We start from the raw sequence: 18,482 nt of genomic DNA, 5'->3' as shown, positions 1-18,482 counted from the left end.
CTTCTGAAAGACAGTCTGACATCGGCCTCTGAGTCAGAGATCACAGGGTGCATCAGGGATCTTCACATCTGTAGTTATATTCTCCCTTTCAAAGCGGGCACAATAGGCATTGAGCTCGTCTGCTAGTGGAGCATCACTGCCTTTCATGCTATTGGGTTTTGCTTTGTAGGGAGTAATGTCCTGCAAACCCTGCCAGAGTTAATGTGCATCCGATGTCACCTCCAACCTCACTTGGAATTGTTTCTTCTGTCTGGAAATAGCCCTCCGCAAGTCATACCTGGTTTTCTTGTATAAACCCGGGTCGCGAGACTTAAATACCACAGATCTAGCCCTCACCAGAAGAAGAGCCTCCTGGTACATCGACGGCTTTTGGTTTGGGAATATACAGCAAGTTTTCATAGGCACATTCATCCACACAGGATTTAATGAAATCGGTAGCAACACATCCAGATTTAAAGATGAATCCCTGAATACGGTCCAGACCACCAATTCAAAGCAGTCCCGTAAGCGATCCTGTGTTTCCCTTGTCCATACCTTCTTGGTCCTCACTACTGGTGCTGCAGTCTTCAGTCTCTGCCTATACTCAGGAAGTAAAAGTACAGGCAGGTGATCAGACCAAGAACCAAGAGGACCTTGTTTCTTTAGTCAGGAGACACAGAGGAATAAGATAAACTCTCTGGGCATTATTATATTCTTGAAATATCCATGGTTCCTCAGAGTACTGAATATACTGCGTGTCTCCTCTCCTTGGTGCTGCCCTCCAGTGTTCACTCCTGGGAAGACAGGCAGGATTGTGTTCGTCTGCGGCTGCACTCTCGCACGATGAGGGACTGCTGTGTGCTTGTTCCTGCAGCAACGTGGCTCCAGGACAACATCCCCTGCACCATCAATCTTCAGACCATGCCACCCAGGGACTTGGGCGACATTACTTCTTTCAGACTGTCTGATTTTGTGCAATCGTGACTCTATGTGCTATGTACTGTGCGTGACTGTTGGTAATGTGTTGTGCTTCTTGGATTCAGAGGAATGCTGTATTGTTCAGCCGTATACATATGTATTGTTGAATGGCAATTAAGCTCGAACAAATGTCATATCGCAGTATACATTTTTGATTCTGCCTCGGGCGTGCTTTGCCTTTGGGAAAAAATTGGCTTTTGTCAGAGTTCTGCATGCTCAACTTATGGTTTTGAGTTTTCCTTGGTTCTGCGAAATTTGACAGATCCATTCCTTAGGTGGTTCACCACCTTTAGATGGTTATTTGGCAATTCTCACGTACCTGAGTTGAATATTGAAGGTCCTCCCTTATCACAATGTCAGGCACAGCTGGCCATATTTGTGATTGGGTTGCAGACACACATGTGAGGAATTTTAACATATTCAAGAACGGAGGATCCATTTTCTTGTTTTATTGTGAAGTCTACAAATTTTTTTGCAAGATGCCCATCTCCACAACAGGCTTTTATAGATTGTTTTTAATGCAGGGGAACATCTTAATGCCTCACAGGACATTTATTAATGAAACAAAGCCACAATAGACTGGTAAAAAAAGTTGATCAAATAAATTTGAGAGAGCGCGGAAGGTTTTTTTTAATGTAGTTTGAGATCTTATCGTTTGGGGACACAGTTCATGGTGGAAAGCTGAAAAGTGTGAAAAGCTGAAAAGCTGAAAGAGCCTGTCATTTGAGGAGAGCAGAAATTTGAGGACTATAAAGCTGGAGGAGATTTCAAAATAGGTTCAGGTCTTGGAAGAATTTTAGATCAAAGAAATTTAAAAATTAAGGCAAATGTGTTGATGAATATTTATTATAGGCGAAAGCATTATGGGCAGCAAACTTTTAAATATCTATGACAGGTGCAAGATGAAGTGCAGTGTCTGTGACCTCTTTCATTCTTCTACTTACAAAGGCAACTCACAAAGGTAGAGTTTTCTGCAGTTTGAAGATTATAAACTCTCAGTTAATGGAAGTGACCAGTATTAATGATATCTCAAAAGCCAGGTGTCATATACAGTCCATACAAGTACTTACATTTGATATACTGCAGGAAGTCTGTCAGGAGAGCAATGTATTAGTCAAGACAGCAAGTAGCAAATATGCTATTGGTTTCAACATCAGATCAGGTCAGGTGCAGGTGGAATTTGACAATGGAAGAATGCAAATTTGGTGTGGTGTACAAATAGTTGTCAATAATTTTGTTGTTAATTAGGGTATATAGCAAACATTAACTTCAGCAACTAACTTCAGCAACCAATCTTTAGAGCTGAACATGGATTATAGGTTAAATTTAAAATGCAGCCCTGTGTCCTGGAGCTATGGACAGCAGTTAATTGAAAAATCAGAAATGCTGATTAACATTCATTTTGGGTGTCTGGAGTGTGGGTGCGAAAAAGAAAGTGTGAAAATCATTTGTAATTCAAAGGAAGCATTGTAGATGCATCGTAACCACAGAACTGTCCTTTGATCTTCAGCGTATAAAATGTCACGTAATAGTGCATTGAACAGACCTGCTCCTCCGAAAGTGTCTCAATGTGATGCCTGCTACTTGTTTTTGGTGAATAAAACACTTCTGTATCCACTAGCTTCGGTCTCTCTGGTGACGTTGTTCACGTTACAACAGAGAGTAGATTGGGAGGAAAGATCAAAGTACATTTATTACATTTATTACAAAGTACGTTTATTATCAAAGTCACCATACACCGAGAAATTGAGATTCAATTTCTTGCAGGCATTCACAGTAGGACAGAGAAATACAACAGAATCACTGAAAAACCACACACAAACAAAGACTGACAAATAAACAATCTGCAAAAGAAGACAAACTGTGCAAATAAAAATCTATAAATAATACTGAGAAAACAGAGGCAGTGGCTTGGAAACGAAGACCCTGGTTCAATGGCTACTCTTGCAATGGTCTTGGCCACAAGTGGGACAGTAGTCCACAAGAAAAAAATTGTGGTGGTTTGAGATTGCTTTGTGAACCCACATGGATTGAATGGCCCAAATAGCATTCTATGTTGTAGAGCGGTATGAAATATAGTGAGCAGACTACGATCGTGCATCCTAAGCCATCTCCCCAGAATGATCTGGTGCCGTCATAAGTCTGCCATAATCATCAAAGAGTTGAAATTGATTTGAGTGCTTTTTAATAATTATTCATTAAATTATACATTAACTTTAAATATTTTATTTTTATTGAGATACAGCGCAAAGTAGGCCCTTCCAGCCCTTTGAGCCATGCCACCCAACAACTCTCGATTTAACCCCAGTCAAATCAGGGACAATTTACACTGACCAATTAACCTGCCAACTGGTACATCTTTGGACTTGGGGGGGTTGGTGGAGGGGGAACCGGATTACCCAGAGGAAACCCACGCAGTCGGGTCACCTGTACTATAAAGCGTTGTGCTAACCACTACGTGACCGAATATATTAAATCACTGTTAATTTTTGAAACATTAAGATGCGGAGAAATTAATAAAAATCAATAAAAAGCTTGGATAAATGTAAACAACACATACAAAATGCTGAAGGAACTAAGTAAGTCAGGCAGAATCTGTGGAGGAGCATAAACAATCGTTGTTTTGGGCCAAGCCCGAAATATTGACTATTTTCATTAGGTTTCAATAGGTACATTTATGTCAGAGAAATGTATGCAATATACACCTGAAATTCTTTTTCTTCGCAAACATCCACAAAAACAGAAGAGTGCCCCAAAGAATTAATGACAGTTAAATGTTAGAATCTCAAAGCACCCCCCAGGTCCCCCTCCCCACCAGCAAAAAAGCATCAGCATTCCTCACCATGCACTCAAGTGTGCAGCGAAGCATCAATAAGGACACAGACTTGCAGTTCCCCAAAGACTACTCGTTCGCCCAGGAATTCAACATACCACAGACACACTCTCTCTCTCTCTCTCTCTCTCTCTCTCCCTAATAAGGGAAAAAGAGATGTCCCCATTTCACAGCGAGAGGGGAGACATAACAAAAACAACTTACCAGTTTATGATGTTAGAAGTCTGTTGCATCGCTTTTTCCGAGCTCTGTGCCAAAAGAACTCGGGTCTCTGGGCACGCAGCCAGCAACCAGCTCACTGCTTTCGACCTTCTGTGTACTCCCATGACACATCAGGTGACGGCGGCACCAACCTCGAATCCGCCCGCCTCTAGATCCACGAAAATCGGCACCTTGAAGGTACGCTGGTCTTCCAAGCCGTGAACTTGGCATATCGAGAAATGGCCGGTCATGAGGCCCTGAGAGCGGGTCCGATTCCCGCAAAGAACTGAAGTCAGCGTGTAACTTCAGGTCAGGGTCTTCAAAAGAACCCTGAAAAGGAATAAAAGAGATATTAAAGATAGAAATAACAAAACGATAGTAAAGATAGAAATAGCAACAGATAGAATATTTCCCTCCGTAGATATTGTTGACAAGGGATTTTGTAGTTTTCAAACATCTGCAGAATCCTTTGAGTCTCAGATTGGCAAAACTCTCCTATTGAAAAAAGATCAATGGCCTTGTTCATATGAATTTGGCCTTAGTGGTATGCTGTCAATGAATAGAAAAAGGTACAAAGGCCAGATGCAAAGTGTATCTGTTGCCTTGACTCAATAGGTTACAGACTGGCCCTGTGTTTGTGTCCTGGAGCAGATTGAAGAACCTTACTACAGTGCTTAGGTGCAGATGCCAGGATCACTCTGCAGCTCTCTACAGGACAGTTGGTCACCCATCATGGTAAAGCAGGCCGATAGCTTTGTTATTTCCAGTAATTAGCTGGAGGAAATTTCTGCTTATCCATTGCCGGACTTTTGAAAGGTCTGAACACTTATATATATATAGGCATCCGTTAGTCTTGTGAGACCATGGATTTGCGCCTTGGAAGGTTTCCAGGGCGCAGGCCTGGGCAAGCTTGTATGGAAAACCAGCAGTTGCTCATGATGCAAGTCTCCCCCCCTCCACGCCACCGATGTTGTCCACGGGAAGGGCATTAGGACCCATACAGCTTGGTACCGGTGTTGTTGCAGAGCAATGTGTGGTTAAGTGCCTTGCTCAAGGACACACATGCTGCCTCAGCCAAGGCTTGAACTAGCGACCTTCAAATCACTAGACGAACAGCCATCACTTAGCCACATGCCAAGTCTGAACACTATACAGCAGACAACCATCAGAGTTTTCTGAATCTTCCTGAAGATTGTGTGGCGCAGTTAGTACAGTTTCACCATTGATCCAGGCCCAATCCTGAGCACAACGTGGGCGGAGTTTGCACATCTTCCCCGGATTCCCCGGATTTCCTCCAGGTGCTTCAGTCATCCCGCACACTCCAAAGGTGTGCCAGCAGGTAGGTTAACTGGCCACTGTTATCGGTGTATGTGAGAAGTAGAATTTGGAAGGGCATGTTGGGGATGTAGCAGGAATATTATATTCCAAAAAAGAAGAAATTTTCGAATGGAAAAAAGATGCAACTGTGGTTGACAAGAGAAGTCAAAGCCAAAGTTAAGGCAAAGGAGAGGGCATACAAGGAAGCAAAAATTAGTGGGAAGACAGAGGATTGGGAAGTTTTTAAAAGCTTACAAAAGGAAACTAAGAAGGACATTAAGACGGAAAAGATGAACTATGAAAGAAAGCTAGCAAATAATATCAAAGAGGATACTAAAAGCTTTTTCAAATATATAAAGAGTAAAAGACAGGTGACAGTAGATATAGGACCGATAGAAAATGATGCTGGAGAAATTGTAATGGCAGAGGAACTGAATGAGTATTTTGCATCAGTCTTCACCGAGGAAGACATCAGCAGTATACCAGACACTCAAGGGTGGCAGGGAAGAGAAGTGTGCGCAGTCACAATTATGACAGAGAAAGTACTCAGGAAGCTGAATAGTCTAAAGGTAGATAAATCTCCCGGACCAGATGGAATGCACCCTCATGTTCTGAAGGAAGTAGCTGTGGAGATTGTGGAGGCATTAGGGATGATCTTTTAAAAGTCGATAGATTCTGGCATGGTTCCGGAGGACTGGAAGATTGCAAATGTCACTCTGCTATTTAAGTGGGGGGGCAAGGAAGCATAAAGGAAATTATAGACCTGTTAGCTTGACATCGGTGGTTGGGAAGTTGTTGGAGTCGATTGTCAAGGATGAGGTTACAGAGTACCTGGAGGCATATGACAAGATAGGCAGAACTCAGCATGGATTCTTAAAGAAAGGTCCTGCCTGACAAACCTATTACAATTTTTTGAGGAAATTACAATTAGGCTAGATAAGGGAGATGCAGTGAATGTTGTGTATTTGGATTTTCAGAAGGCCTTTGACAAGGTGCCACTCATGAGGCTACTTAACAAGATAAGAGGCCATGGAATTACGGGAAAGTTACGTACATGGGTAGAGCGTTGGCTGATTGGCAGGAAACAGAGAGTGGGAATAAAGGGATCCTATTCTGGTTGGCTGCCGGTTACCAGTGGTGTTCCACAGGGGTCCGTGTTGAGGCCGTTTCTTTTTACATTGTACATCAATGATTTGGATTATGGAATAGATGGCTTTGTGGCTAAGTTTGCTGACAATATGAAGATAGGTGGAGGGGCCGGTAGTGCTGAGGAAACAGAGAGCCTGCAGAGAGACTTGGATAGATTGGAAGAATGGGCAAAGAAGTGGCAAATGAAATACTATGTTGGAAAGTGTATGGTTATGCACTTTGGCAGAAAAAATAAACTGGCAGACTATTATTTAAATGGGGAAAAAAATTCAAAGTTCTGAGATACAACGGGACTTGGGAGTCCTCGTACAGGATACCCTTAAGGTTAACCCCCTGGTTGAGTCGGTGGTGAAGAAGGCAAATGCAATGTTGGCATTCATTTCTAGAGGAATAGAGTATAGGAGCAGGGATGTGATGTTGAGGCTCTATAAGGCATTGGTGAGACCTCACTTGGAGTACTGTGGGCAGTTTTGGTCTGCTTATTTAAGAAAGGATGTGCTGATGTTGGAGAGGGTACAGAGAAGATTCACTAGAATGATTCCGGGAATGAGAGGGTTAACATATGAGGAACGTTTGTCCGCTCTTGGACTGTATTCCTTGGAGTTTAGAAGAATGAGGGGAGACCTCATAGAAAATTTTGAATGTTGAAAGGCATGGACAGAGTGGATGTGACACAGTTGTTTCCCATGATGAGGGAGTCTAGTACGAGAGGGCATGACTTAAGGATTGAAGGGCACCCATTCAAAACAGAAACGCGAAGAAATTTTTTTAGTCAGAGGGTGGTGAATCTATGGAATTTGTTGCCACGGGCAGCAGTGGAGGCCAAGTCATTGGGTGTATTTAAGAGATTGATAGGTATCTGAGTAGCCAGGGCATCAAAGGTTATGGTGTGAAGGCAGGGGAATGGGACTAAATGGGAGAATGGATCAGCTCATGATAAAATGGTGCAGCAGACTCGATGGGCCGAATGGCTGACTTCTGCTCCTTTGTCTTATGGTCTTATGGTCCTGTGGAATAAAATGGGACTTGTGGAAGATTAGTGTATGGTACTGTGCAAATGTCTAAGGCACATGTAAAAAAAATCTGTAAAGCGAAGATGCTTTCAAGAATAATGAAATTGAAAGTTTCTACATATCAAAATACTACAAAAGAGCAGTAAACAGTAAAAAAACTAAATCAAATAAATATTTGGTGTGACTACCCTTTGCCTTTAAAACTGCATCAATTATCTTAGGTACACTGTCGTGCAGTATTATGAAAAGAATATCGGCTGGTAGATTCTCCAAGCATCTCGGAGAACTTGCCACAGTTCTTCTGCAGACTTTGGTTGCCTTGCTTGCTTCTGTCTCTTCGGATAATCCCAGACTGCCTCGATGACGTTGAGATCAGGACTTTGTGGAAGCCATACCATCTGAAACCATATAGAAAATCTAGGGTGTTTAAGGCTTTTGTGCAGTTCTGTAAATGGGTCCATGGTAGTTGCTGTGAACTCAAGGAGCCAAAGGGCTGATCTCGATGACTTGTGCACCTCTGATGAACTAACCAGATTAGTCTGAAAGTACAATTTGTCAACTAGCTTTAAAATTTACATAGCTAGAAATATCTTTAAGGCACTGCTTAACAATTTTAACTTTTCTTTATCAATCAGATCATCAATGCTTCAAATTTTCTCTGCGGGAATAAAAGCTCCAATGAATCAATTTGCAGTCAGCCGTCTTTACTTGAAATACCTGAAGAGAGTGCAGTAAGGTAAGGATATTTCTGTTCAGTTCTTGTTAAATGCATTTGGCTAATCAAGTTTGTGTAGTAGTTATTCTTCAGCATCTTTGTTCGGCTACACTTAAGCCATTGATGGATCAACTTGTTGTCTTACTCACATCAGATGACCAACAAGAGAAACATAAGAACTGAACAAGATAGGAGATCAGGCGTCCCTTTAGCCACTTAAGTCTGCATTTCAGTATAATCCCAGCATTAAATAAATGGGAGTTTTAATTCCTATTGTCATCTACATGTTAAAGTCAAAATCAAGTTTATTGTCATATCAGGGGTGGCAAAGCTACGGCATGTATGCCCAAGATGGCACATGCTCAAATTCTTTTTGCCATGTGGCATGTAATGTTGCCCCTTGGTTCTTTAAATCCCAACCATAATAATAAGATACATGATGATTACCCTTGCTGCCAAATGAAGCAGCAAATGATGTTTTAGAAACTGGGAGCAGTGAGGTGTTTTCCGTGGAAGCATTTCATGTCAGCTAGACAGTTGCAAGAACACGTAACATTGGATGAGACATTTTGAAATACCTGGTGTACACATCATTATATGGATAGTGAACATTTGGTCCAGTTGGCACTGGCTTCACTCTGTTTATGGTTTCCTTCTGTTGTTTATGAGTGAACACTGGATATTCAGTAATAATAATGGTAAATACTGTATGTAGATTGGCACTGCCATAAATACTCATGTGAGTCACTGTTTTCAATGATGAACATGGTCAAGTCTAATTATAGGAGCAGACTTACTGTTGAAACTAGTGCTATATGCATCACTGCTAAAGCATCCAAATACAAGCCAGATATAAACTATTTGTCATTGTTAGTGCAGCAACAAAGGTCTCACTGAGAGTAAAATGTGTTTATTTTCCTTTCATGTTCATATTTCTTATGTTATTTATGAGATACAGTAACAATACTATTTAGAAATTATGTTCTTTTTCAATTGTCCTTTTAAAACTTTAGTAACTTTTGAACAGGTTTTCTAAAATGCTTCATTTATTTCAAACTTCTAAAATAGTAAACTTTTATTAAGAATAAAATAATGAATACACATAAATAAGCAACGAGACACATCCTTTTCCCCTTAAGAAAGTCCATAACTCTTGTTACTAGTTCATTAATCACTGATAATCTCTGCTCAAAATTACTATGGTATGAGAGAGAAGTTTTTAGAAGATTGTTGTTAATTTGGGCACACGCTCTCAAGTACAAGTATGAACAAGTACAAGGAAAAATTTGCAACAGCAGCACAGACACATAACATCACATTAGCAGCATTCACAAGAAAAGCATAAATTAAACATAAATTATACACCATTTTTACAAATCAGAAAAACACATTTAGAACAAAAAGTAAATTTGATTTTAGTGATAAGTGATCAGAATGGTCATGGTGTTGCTAAACTGCAGTAGTTATGAGGGTTTTGTTGGTTGGTTCAAGACCCCAGTAGTTCCATAGTTCAAAGTTTCAATGGCTTAATTTAATATCACAGAATGTATACAATATACAACCTAAAATTCTTACTCTTTGCAAACATCCACAAAATAGAAAAAACCCCAAAGAATGAATGACAGAAACATCAGATCCCCAGAGCCACCCTCTCCTCTCCTACACACAAGCATCAATAAAAGCACTGACCCTTCCCTCCCCCTCCCTGACGTGCACCAGTAAAAGTACCAAACCCCTCTCCCCCTCCCTGACATGCACCAGTAAAAGCACCAAACCCCTCTCCCCCCCTGACCTGCACCAGTAAAAGCACCAAACCCCTCTCCCCTCCCTGATGTGCACCAGTAAAAGCCCTAAACCCCTCTCCCCCTCCCTGACTTGCACCAGTAAAAGCACCAAACCCCTCTCCCCCCCTGACCTGCACCAGTAAAAGCACCAAACCCCTCTCCCCTCCCTGATGTGCACCAGTAAAAGCCCTAAACCCCTCTCCCCCTCCCTGACTTGCACCAGTAAAAGCACCAAACCCCTCTCCCCCTCCCTGACGTGCACCAGTAAAAGCACCAAACCCCTCTCCCCCCACCATCCAAGCAATACCAAAACCCCGAAAAAGACCTTGATCTAGAGTCCTTCAAAAATCTGCAGTCCATCCCCACACTTTGGTATCTCAGACAGACTCTCCCTCACTAGCAAGGCAGAGAGTTGTCACTCCTGCAACAAGACAATGGGAGACCAGCAGCTAGCTGTTTCAATGTTACTATCCTCCACATCGCTTCTCCGAGTTCCCTGACTCAAGGACTGATAGGCGCTTGGTTGAAGGGATGCAACTTGAACTTGGTGGTGTGGGGCTTCAGTCTTCTGTACCTCCTGTCTAATGGTACTCTCAGAAAAAATGGTATGGTCCAGAAAGTGGGGATCTTTGATGATGTTGCTTCCTGTAGATACTATCAATAGTGGGGAGGAATGCGCCTCATATTCAAGGCAGAGTCCACTATTTCCTGCAATCTCTTACATTTCTGTGCAATTGAATTGCCGTTTCAGATGGAGATGCTGTCAACAGAACACCTGCAAAAGTTTGATAGAGTGTTCAGTGATAATCTGGATCTCCCTAAACTCCTAAGAAAGTAAAGATACCAGCTGGATTTTCTTATTATTACATCTGTGTGCCAGGCCCAGGACAGGTCATCTGATATGTTAACGTCCCGGAATAGAAAGAAGCCGTCTCCAACACCAATCCTCAATGTAGTGGCAAATGTTTGCCCTCCTTCCCCTTCCTGAACTTCATTTCTAAAAAGTCCAGGCTTAGATTTTACAGTGTGCCTTATTTCCACTTCCACAATCAGCAGAAGTGTTGTTCTATCTATCTGATCAGTTCTTGGTAAAGTATTGAGGGCATTAAGCAAGTCACCATTTGCTTGCAACACTATCATTCCCCTTATGACTTAACTTGTACTACATTTATCATTCTGTTCAATATATTTTTAAAAATCCTCTCATAGCCTGGTCTGGTTCCCAGAAGTATATTCATAGAGCTATACTATAACTTCTACTCCGAGTTCAGTTAAACCTATTGGGGAAAGTTAAATCTAGTCAAGACTTACAGATCTAAAATTCTTTTAAGATCTTCAAAATCTGGGTAAACATTATAAATGTTATAAAACACAATACTTCTCCTTTCAATGGCATATCTTAACTGCCTTGGGTTTGAAAAGTGCTCTGTAAATAAACTTAAGCAACAGACAAAATGCAGGAGGAACTCAGTAGTCCAGGCAGCTTCTATGGAAAAGAATACAGTCGATGTTTCAGGCCGATACCCTTTGGTAGGACTGGAAAAAGTGCTGAAGAGTAGATTCAAAAAGGTAGGGGTAGGGGAGAAAGGAACACCAGGTGACAGGTGAAACCTGAAGGGGGAGGAGATGAAGCAAAGAGCTGGGAAGTTGATTGGTGAAAGTGATACAGGACTGGAGAAGGGGGAGCTTGATAAAAGAGGACAGAAGGCCATGCAAATAAACTTGCTTGTTGCTTGCTTTCTGATAGTATCATCCATGTCCAAATAAGTTTGTATACTCTATGTCCACAAATTATTCAACTTATTTCATCCTTGTCCTCATTTTTTACAGAAAAGTTTATTGAAGAGAAAGATCTCTGAGCTTATTAGCACCATGAAAAGTTCTTACTCTAGTGAACAGTAGTCTAGAGATTTGCAAATTCTGCAGAAGTTCTTCAGAGAGTGCAATTAAGTAAATTGTGTCCTGTAAATTTTCACAATATATGTTACTAATAATAAACCTGATTCTGATTCTGATCCAATAGCTAATGCACATTTCAAATTATAATTAGAATAATCATGCAAGATGTTTCTTTCACAAATCTATGTTCACACAATCTGATCCACTGAAAATTTTCAAAGTCTGCTTGCAGTCTCACATATGGATCCTAATAATTTCCTGCCAACAGATATAGACAAAATGGTCTCTTAGTTGCCTGATTCCCTTCCTCTCCTTCCTTAATATGCAAAGTGACATAAACAGTTTTGCAATCTAAAGGAACGAATCTTACAATCTTCAGAAGGTGATAATAGTTGATGTCAGCAGTATTCCCACTGACTTCCTTTAAGTAACTGGGATATGAATCATTTGATGTTGTGTATTTGTCAGTCTTCAGTGCCAATATTTTCTATATTACTTTAATTTATTTTGATTTTGGCAAGCCTTGCCCCTGGTTCAATATAACTTCCCTTGAATAGCTATGATTCTCTCCTCTTCCTTTAACATAAATATTGATAAAAGTAATCATTCAAAATTCCTGCCATTGCTTAACCTCCATTTATAGTCATAGTCATAGTCATACTTTATTGATCCTGGGGGAAATTGGTTTTCATTACAGTTGCACCATAAATAATTAAATAGTTGAAAAATCATAAATAGTTAAATAGTAATATGTAAATTATGCCAGTAAATTATGAAATAAGTCCAGGACCAGCCTTTTGGCTCAGGGTGTCTGACCCTCCAAGGGAGGAGTTGTGAAGTTTGATGGCCACAGGCAGGAATGACTTCCTATGACGCTCTGTGTTGCATCTCGGTGGAATAAGTCTCTGGCTGAATGTACTCCTGTGTCCAACCAGTACATTATGTAGTGGATGGGAGACATTGTCCAAGATGGCATGCAACTTGGACAGCATCCTCTTTTCAGACACCACCGTCAGAGAGTCCAGTTCCATCCCCACAACATCACTGGCCTTATGAATGAGCTTGTTGATTCTGTTAGTGTCTGCTACCCTCAGCCTGCTGCCCCAGCACACAACAGCAAACATGATCGCACTGGCCACCACAGACTCGTAGAACATCCTCAGCATCGTCCGGCATATGTTAAAGGACCTCAGTCTCCTCAGGAAATAGAGACGGCTCTGACCCTTCTTGTAGACAGCCTCAGTGTTCTTTGACCAGTCCAGTTTATTGTCAATTCATATCCCCAGGTATTTGTAATCCTCCACCATGTCCACACTGACCCCCTGGATGGAAACAGGGGTCACCTTAGCTCTCCTCAGGTCTACCACCAGCTCCGTAGTCTTTTTCACATTAAGCTGCAGATAATTCTGCTCACACCATGTGACAAAGTTTCCTACCGTAGCCCTGTACTCAGCCTCATCTCCCTTGCTGATGCATCCAACTATGGCAGAGTCATCCGAAAACTTCTGAAGATGACAAGACTCTGTGCAGTAGTTGAAGTCCGAGGTGTAAGTGGTGAAGAGAAAGGGAGACAAGACAGTCCCCTGTGGAGCCCCAGTGCTGCTGATCACTCTGTCGGACACAGAGTGTTGCAAGCAGACGTACTGTGGTGAACTGTACTATGTTACTTATCCATATCTTGGAGTCACACTCTCCAAGTTTGACCACTCTTCTTTTCATCCCTTTCAGGTTCCTTTTGTGACTATTATTTTCTGTTTTGATATTTTTTTTGGTACTTTATATTTCTCCTGCCTGTGAGGAGCTCTTTTTGCCGTTTTGTATGATTTTACTTATAATTTATTTTACCTCTTATTTTATGCCTTACATTACACAAAATTCTAACTGAGCAGCTCTAGTCCCAAATAGTTATTTTCTTGTTGCAGTTGTGTACCCGCCCGACTGCAGGCAGATGAGTGGGGGAGTTTCTAACAGAGGTCACACTGCTCTGGGCCAGTATGGTCAATGAGCTGTGTTGAAAGCTGAGAATTGGTCAAAGCTCAGAGGATTAGTAGCATTTCTTCATTGAGGAGCACTCTTACTATGTTAAGGATGACCAAAGAAGAAAATGTGAAGTAGAAGCAGGGGAGGCCATCCGGATCCTTCTGCCTGCACCACCAGTCAACAAGGTTATTAGAATCAGAATCAGGCTTATTATCACTGAGATATATTGTGAAATTTGGTGCTTTGCAGCAGCAGTAGAGTGCGAGACATGCGAATTACCAGGTAACAGAAAATAGATAAATACTGAAAAAAAGATGACAATAACGTAATGTTTATGGGTTCACAGACCATTCAGTAATCAAGCGGAGGGAAGGAAGCTGTACTTAAAATGTTGAATGAGGGTATTTCAGGCTACTGTGCTAATGAGAAGAGGGAATGTCAAGGATTGGTGAGGGTCTTTAATGTTGCATGCCTCCATTTTGAAACACCATCTCTTGAAGGTAGTTAGCTAATCCATTATGTTTAGTCCTGCACTAACCCCATATCTCTTTATTCCCTCAGTATATAGTGATATATTGATCATTGTATTGAATCTACTCAGCAACACCATACACCTTAAGTGGAGAACTCCAAAGATTCACTGCTTTTTAGGTGAAGAGGTTTATGCTAATCTCTGTCCTAATCTCTGTCTCTCTCACCCAGTTATAGATATATCAACCAGGGGAATCAGCAATCACACCTCTATCATAAATTCCTCAGAGAATTTTACATATTTTAATGTTACTGTTTGAACCTCAAACAATTAAAGCCTAATACTCCCCTGGTGCTTAATTCTCTTCATAAATGTTCATCCCCAGAATCAACCTTGATTGAAATCTCTGTACCACAGCGTCTTGTTAGGAGGGAACACGGACTATTCCAGAAGCTGTCTCATCAGGGTTCAGTAATATTAATCCCATATATCACTCCTTTATTCCACTCAGGTTCTCTTAAATAAAGGCCAATATACCAAAGTCAAGTTCAACTTTACTATATTGTAATGGAAATAAATACTCAGGGTATAGATTCCATGAAAATCAGCTTTTTGCAGCAGAAGTACATTATTTACGTCCATGATGAACAAACATGATGTAAACTTGAATTAACATAACTTACATGACAAAACAAAACTAAAATAAACATAATGACATTAATGTAAGTTGGGAGAAATATAGTCCATGATAGAATTATGGTTTTACAGGTCAGTTCAAGAACCTGACAGCAGTGGGGAAGAAGCTGTTGTTGAACCTTGAAGTGTAGCTTTTCAGGCTTCTGTACCTCCTTCTCGACGGCAGCAGTGAGAAGAAGGCATATCCCAAATGGTGACGAGTCCATAATAATGCAGGTCACCTTCCTGGGACATTGATTCTTTAAATATCCTCAGTGGTGGTGAGAGCTGTCCCATGATAGAGTTGTCTGAGCCCACCACCTCTGAAGCCTCCTACGTTCCTGCGCATTGCAGTTCTCGTTCCAGGCCATGATGCAGCCTGTCTAAATGCCATTTGCTGTCCTGATTGCTTACTGCATCTGCTCATTATTTTCCATTCATTCATGTTTAAAAACATCCAGGTCGCCCTGAGCAGCAACACCTTTCAATCTCTTAAACCTACTGTTTTTTCCCCTACACCAAACTGGATCCCTCACATTTATCCCTTTATATTCCATATAGTATAACCTGGTCCAAACATTTAATCTGTGTAGATTTCTCTGAACCCTCCTGGATAATGATCTGCATTGTGACTCACCTTGATGGGAATGGGAGTGCTGTAACCCTGTGACTTAACAAATTCTATTAATTGTTCGAAACAAAAACACCCTGAATGGTGTAAATCTGAAATATGATGCAAATACTCATCAGACCGGGCAGCACTTGTGAAGGAAGATTCTCTGTTAATATTTTAGGTCAATGACCTTGCATCAAAAATAGGAAAAAAAATTGGAGATCTGACAGGTAATCAACATAGGCAATAAAGAGCGAACGAAGGACAAAACAATGGGGAAAAAGGCAGGAGAGATTCCAAAACATCAGATCTCTGAATGGTCGACACAGCCATAAACACTCCTTCATTATTGCCTTTTTTGGACTATTTATTTATTTTGCAATTTAATGTAATGTTATGTTTTTGCACTGTACTGATGTTGCAAAACACCAAATTTTACATTATATTGACAGTGATGATAAACCTGATTCTTATTCTGACAGTATTGTTAACTGTTCCTCTCCCCACGACTGACATGGTGAATCTTTCTGTCTTTATTTTGCGCTTAAAAAGCATAAAATCTGCAGATCAGAGCAGTAATATTAGAAATGACCCCACAAAGGGCATTAGACCAAAGATACACAGAATCCTGTTTTGAGACTGTGCTATCTTTCTCATACAAAGAGTATGGGATGTCTTTTTAACTCAACTGGAAGATTAAATATTTATGATTCTTTTAATAGCATGGATTCCTATTCGGACTGACAGAGGGTTCCAGTGTGTGGTTTCCCGGATCTACAGTCGTGTGGCTTCAGTTTTCATGATCATTTAAAAGCGATGCAGAATGTTCTGTAAAATGAAAGCTGCATTTCTTCAAAGCAACATCCTTTTAAGTAAATTCTTCAGTCAAGTATTTGTCACTAACTAAACTCACTTACAATCCGATTTTACCTTCCAGGATTAAACTGAATGGGATAGTTTCATCTGTTGGATTTTGGGAAGTCACAGAAGCTGAATTTCAACAGTGCAATATTTCAAATGGAAAAATCATCTCACCGTTGCCCACTGTGGATGGATATGTTCTTTTGGAGGAGATAATGTCTATGGGCAGCAACTACTTTATTGGTAAGGTGATTTAAAACTGGTCTGCCTTCCATTTCTATCCTTCGTTAAATGAGAGTGCCTAGGGTGTGACAAACATAAACTTTTTTAATGCTAAGAGTTGTGAGGATCTGCTAATCACTGCTTGTAGGGACAGTGAAACTGACATCAGTCGTTTCTTTCAAAGGAAATCGGTACCTGAGGGACACAACTTGTTGTGTTGTGGGCAAGAAGGAGGGAGATTGCTCTACTAGGAACAAGTATAGACTCAACAGATCAAATAGCCTTCTTCTACACCATAACAATTATACGTTTCTAAAATCTGACGCACGGCATCTCTGACAAAGTAGCAATCCCCCTTTACAATATTGAAACATCAGTTTAGATATTGTGCCCAAATCTTCAGATTCATACTCAATCCTTCTGTTCAGAGATGGAAGTAAGCAATGAACAAAAGAGATTCTGCAGATGCTAGAAATCTTGGGAAAAACACACAAAATGCTGTAAGAACTCAGCAGGTCAGGCAGCATCTATAGAGAGGGATACACAGTTGACGTTTCAGGCTAAGGTCTTTCATAAGATATAGGAGCAGAATTTTGCCCATCAAGTCTGCTCCGCAAAGCTTCATGTCAACTTCGAGGTGTGCGTTACCTCCAGATATAATTCTTGCCAAATTGCACAGCGCGGAATAATTGCAATGTGCAGCAAGGCCATGTTTTAAATATTATTTTTAAATAACCACATTAATTAGTTTTAGTAATGTCATTTTTCCATCCCCAGCTCACTGTTGTAATTAGGCCATTGCCCGGGGATTATCTTTTCTGGGCTCTGATTGGCATTTAAAAAGGAGCAGCTATTTTTGCTCCTAATAAATTGCTGCAGAGGCTTTATTATAAGGAGAGTTAATATCTTCAACTTTTTATCTTTAAACTAGATAGCTTGATCTGTGGAATATTCTGCATTATGGCATTCATTTTAATATTGTTAGTTTTATAAATGTAATTGCTTGCAGAAAAGTTAATAATTCTGTTCCAAAGAAGTGAAATTTAATGCATATTAATAACATTAATTAGAAAACACACACATGCTGTGATACTGCATCAAGCTAATTAATTCCCATCGAGAATCCTCTGCTAAAAGTTCTGTACCAGCAAACTGGTATCATCTTGTGAAAGAGAATTGGTCTAAGATAATCTTCAAAGTGTTGTTAAATATATTGTATATTTTGAAAGTAGTAGTCCATATAGAATATAAATTAGAATGCAATGAACATTTAGTTCATCCAGTGAGAATACAATGCTAAAATCAGAGTTTAGATCAGTGTGAAGAAAAAATTCTTTGCAGTTTAAGCCCAGTTTCTAGAGTTTAGATGAATAAGATTCAGCCATATTAAACCAGATGAATTTTGAAGAGGGCTTGAGAAGTTGGGTGCGAAAAGGACGCTTTCCTTCATGAGGAAATCTCGGACAAGTGGGCATAGTTTCAGAATAATTGCATCATAGGGAACTTACAATACAGAATTAGGTCAAGCAGTCTGCTGTTCTTGTGCTGATTAGAAAGAAATGCCTTACAAGGCGCAGATTGGAAGTCTGTGTGGGCCGCCACTCCTCGCACAGACACTAGAGCAATGTGTGGTTAAGTGCCTTGCTCAAGGACACAAACACGCTGCCACAGCTGAGGCTCGAAGCAGGGACCTTCAGATCACTAGACAAACGCCTTAACCACTTGGCCACGTGCCCAACACATGGATATGAGCCAAATACAGGCAAATGGGACTAGCTTATTTGGCAATCT

At 40.7% G+C, this 18,482-nt stretch overlaps 1 protein-coding gene and 1 long non-coding RNA gene across 3 annotated transcripts in view; one reads left to right on the top strand and one right to left on the bottom strand.

Annotated features, from left to right (window-relative positions):
• dner (delta/notch-like EGF repeat containing) overlaps positions 1-18,482 on the top strand; it is a 329,950-nt gene that overhangs the window by 182,719 nt on the left and 128,749 nt on the right. For both annotated transcript variants that reach the window (XM_063045439.1, XM_063045440.1), the window contains exons 3-4: positions 8,106-8,206; positions 16,546-16,712. In XM_063045439.1, the coding sequence (XP_062901509.1) occupies positions 8,106-8,206; positions 16,546-16,712 (268 nt within the window). The remainder of the gene's footprint in view (positions 1-8,105; positions 8,207-16,545; positions 16,713-18,482) is intronic.
• Positions 1-18,482, bottom strand: part of LOC134345193 (uncharacterized) — a 54,655-nt gene that overhangs the window by 24,485 nt on the left and 11,688 nt on the right. The window contains exon 2 of the long non-coding RNA XR_010017632.1: positions 3,995-4,321. This is a non-coding gene — a long non-coding RNA (uncharacterized LOC134345193). The remainder of the gene's footprint in view (positions 1-3,994; positions 4,322-18,482) is intronic.

Source organism: Mobula hypostoma, chromosome 4 (genome assembly GCF_963921235.1).
Source record: "Mobula hypostoma chromosome 4, sMobHyp1.1, whole genome shotgun sequence".
Taxonomy (NCBI): Eukaryota; Metazoa; Chordata; class Chondrichthyes; order Myliobatiformes; family Myliobatidae; genus Mobula; species Mobula hypostoma.
Note: the sequence above shows the minus strand (reverse complement) of the source record. Positions and strands in the feature narration are given on the sequence as shown.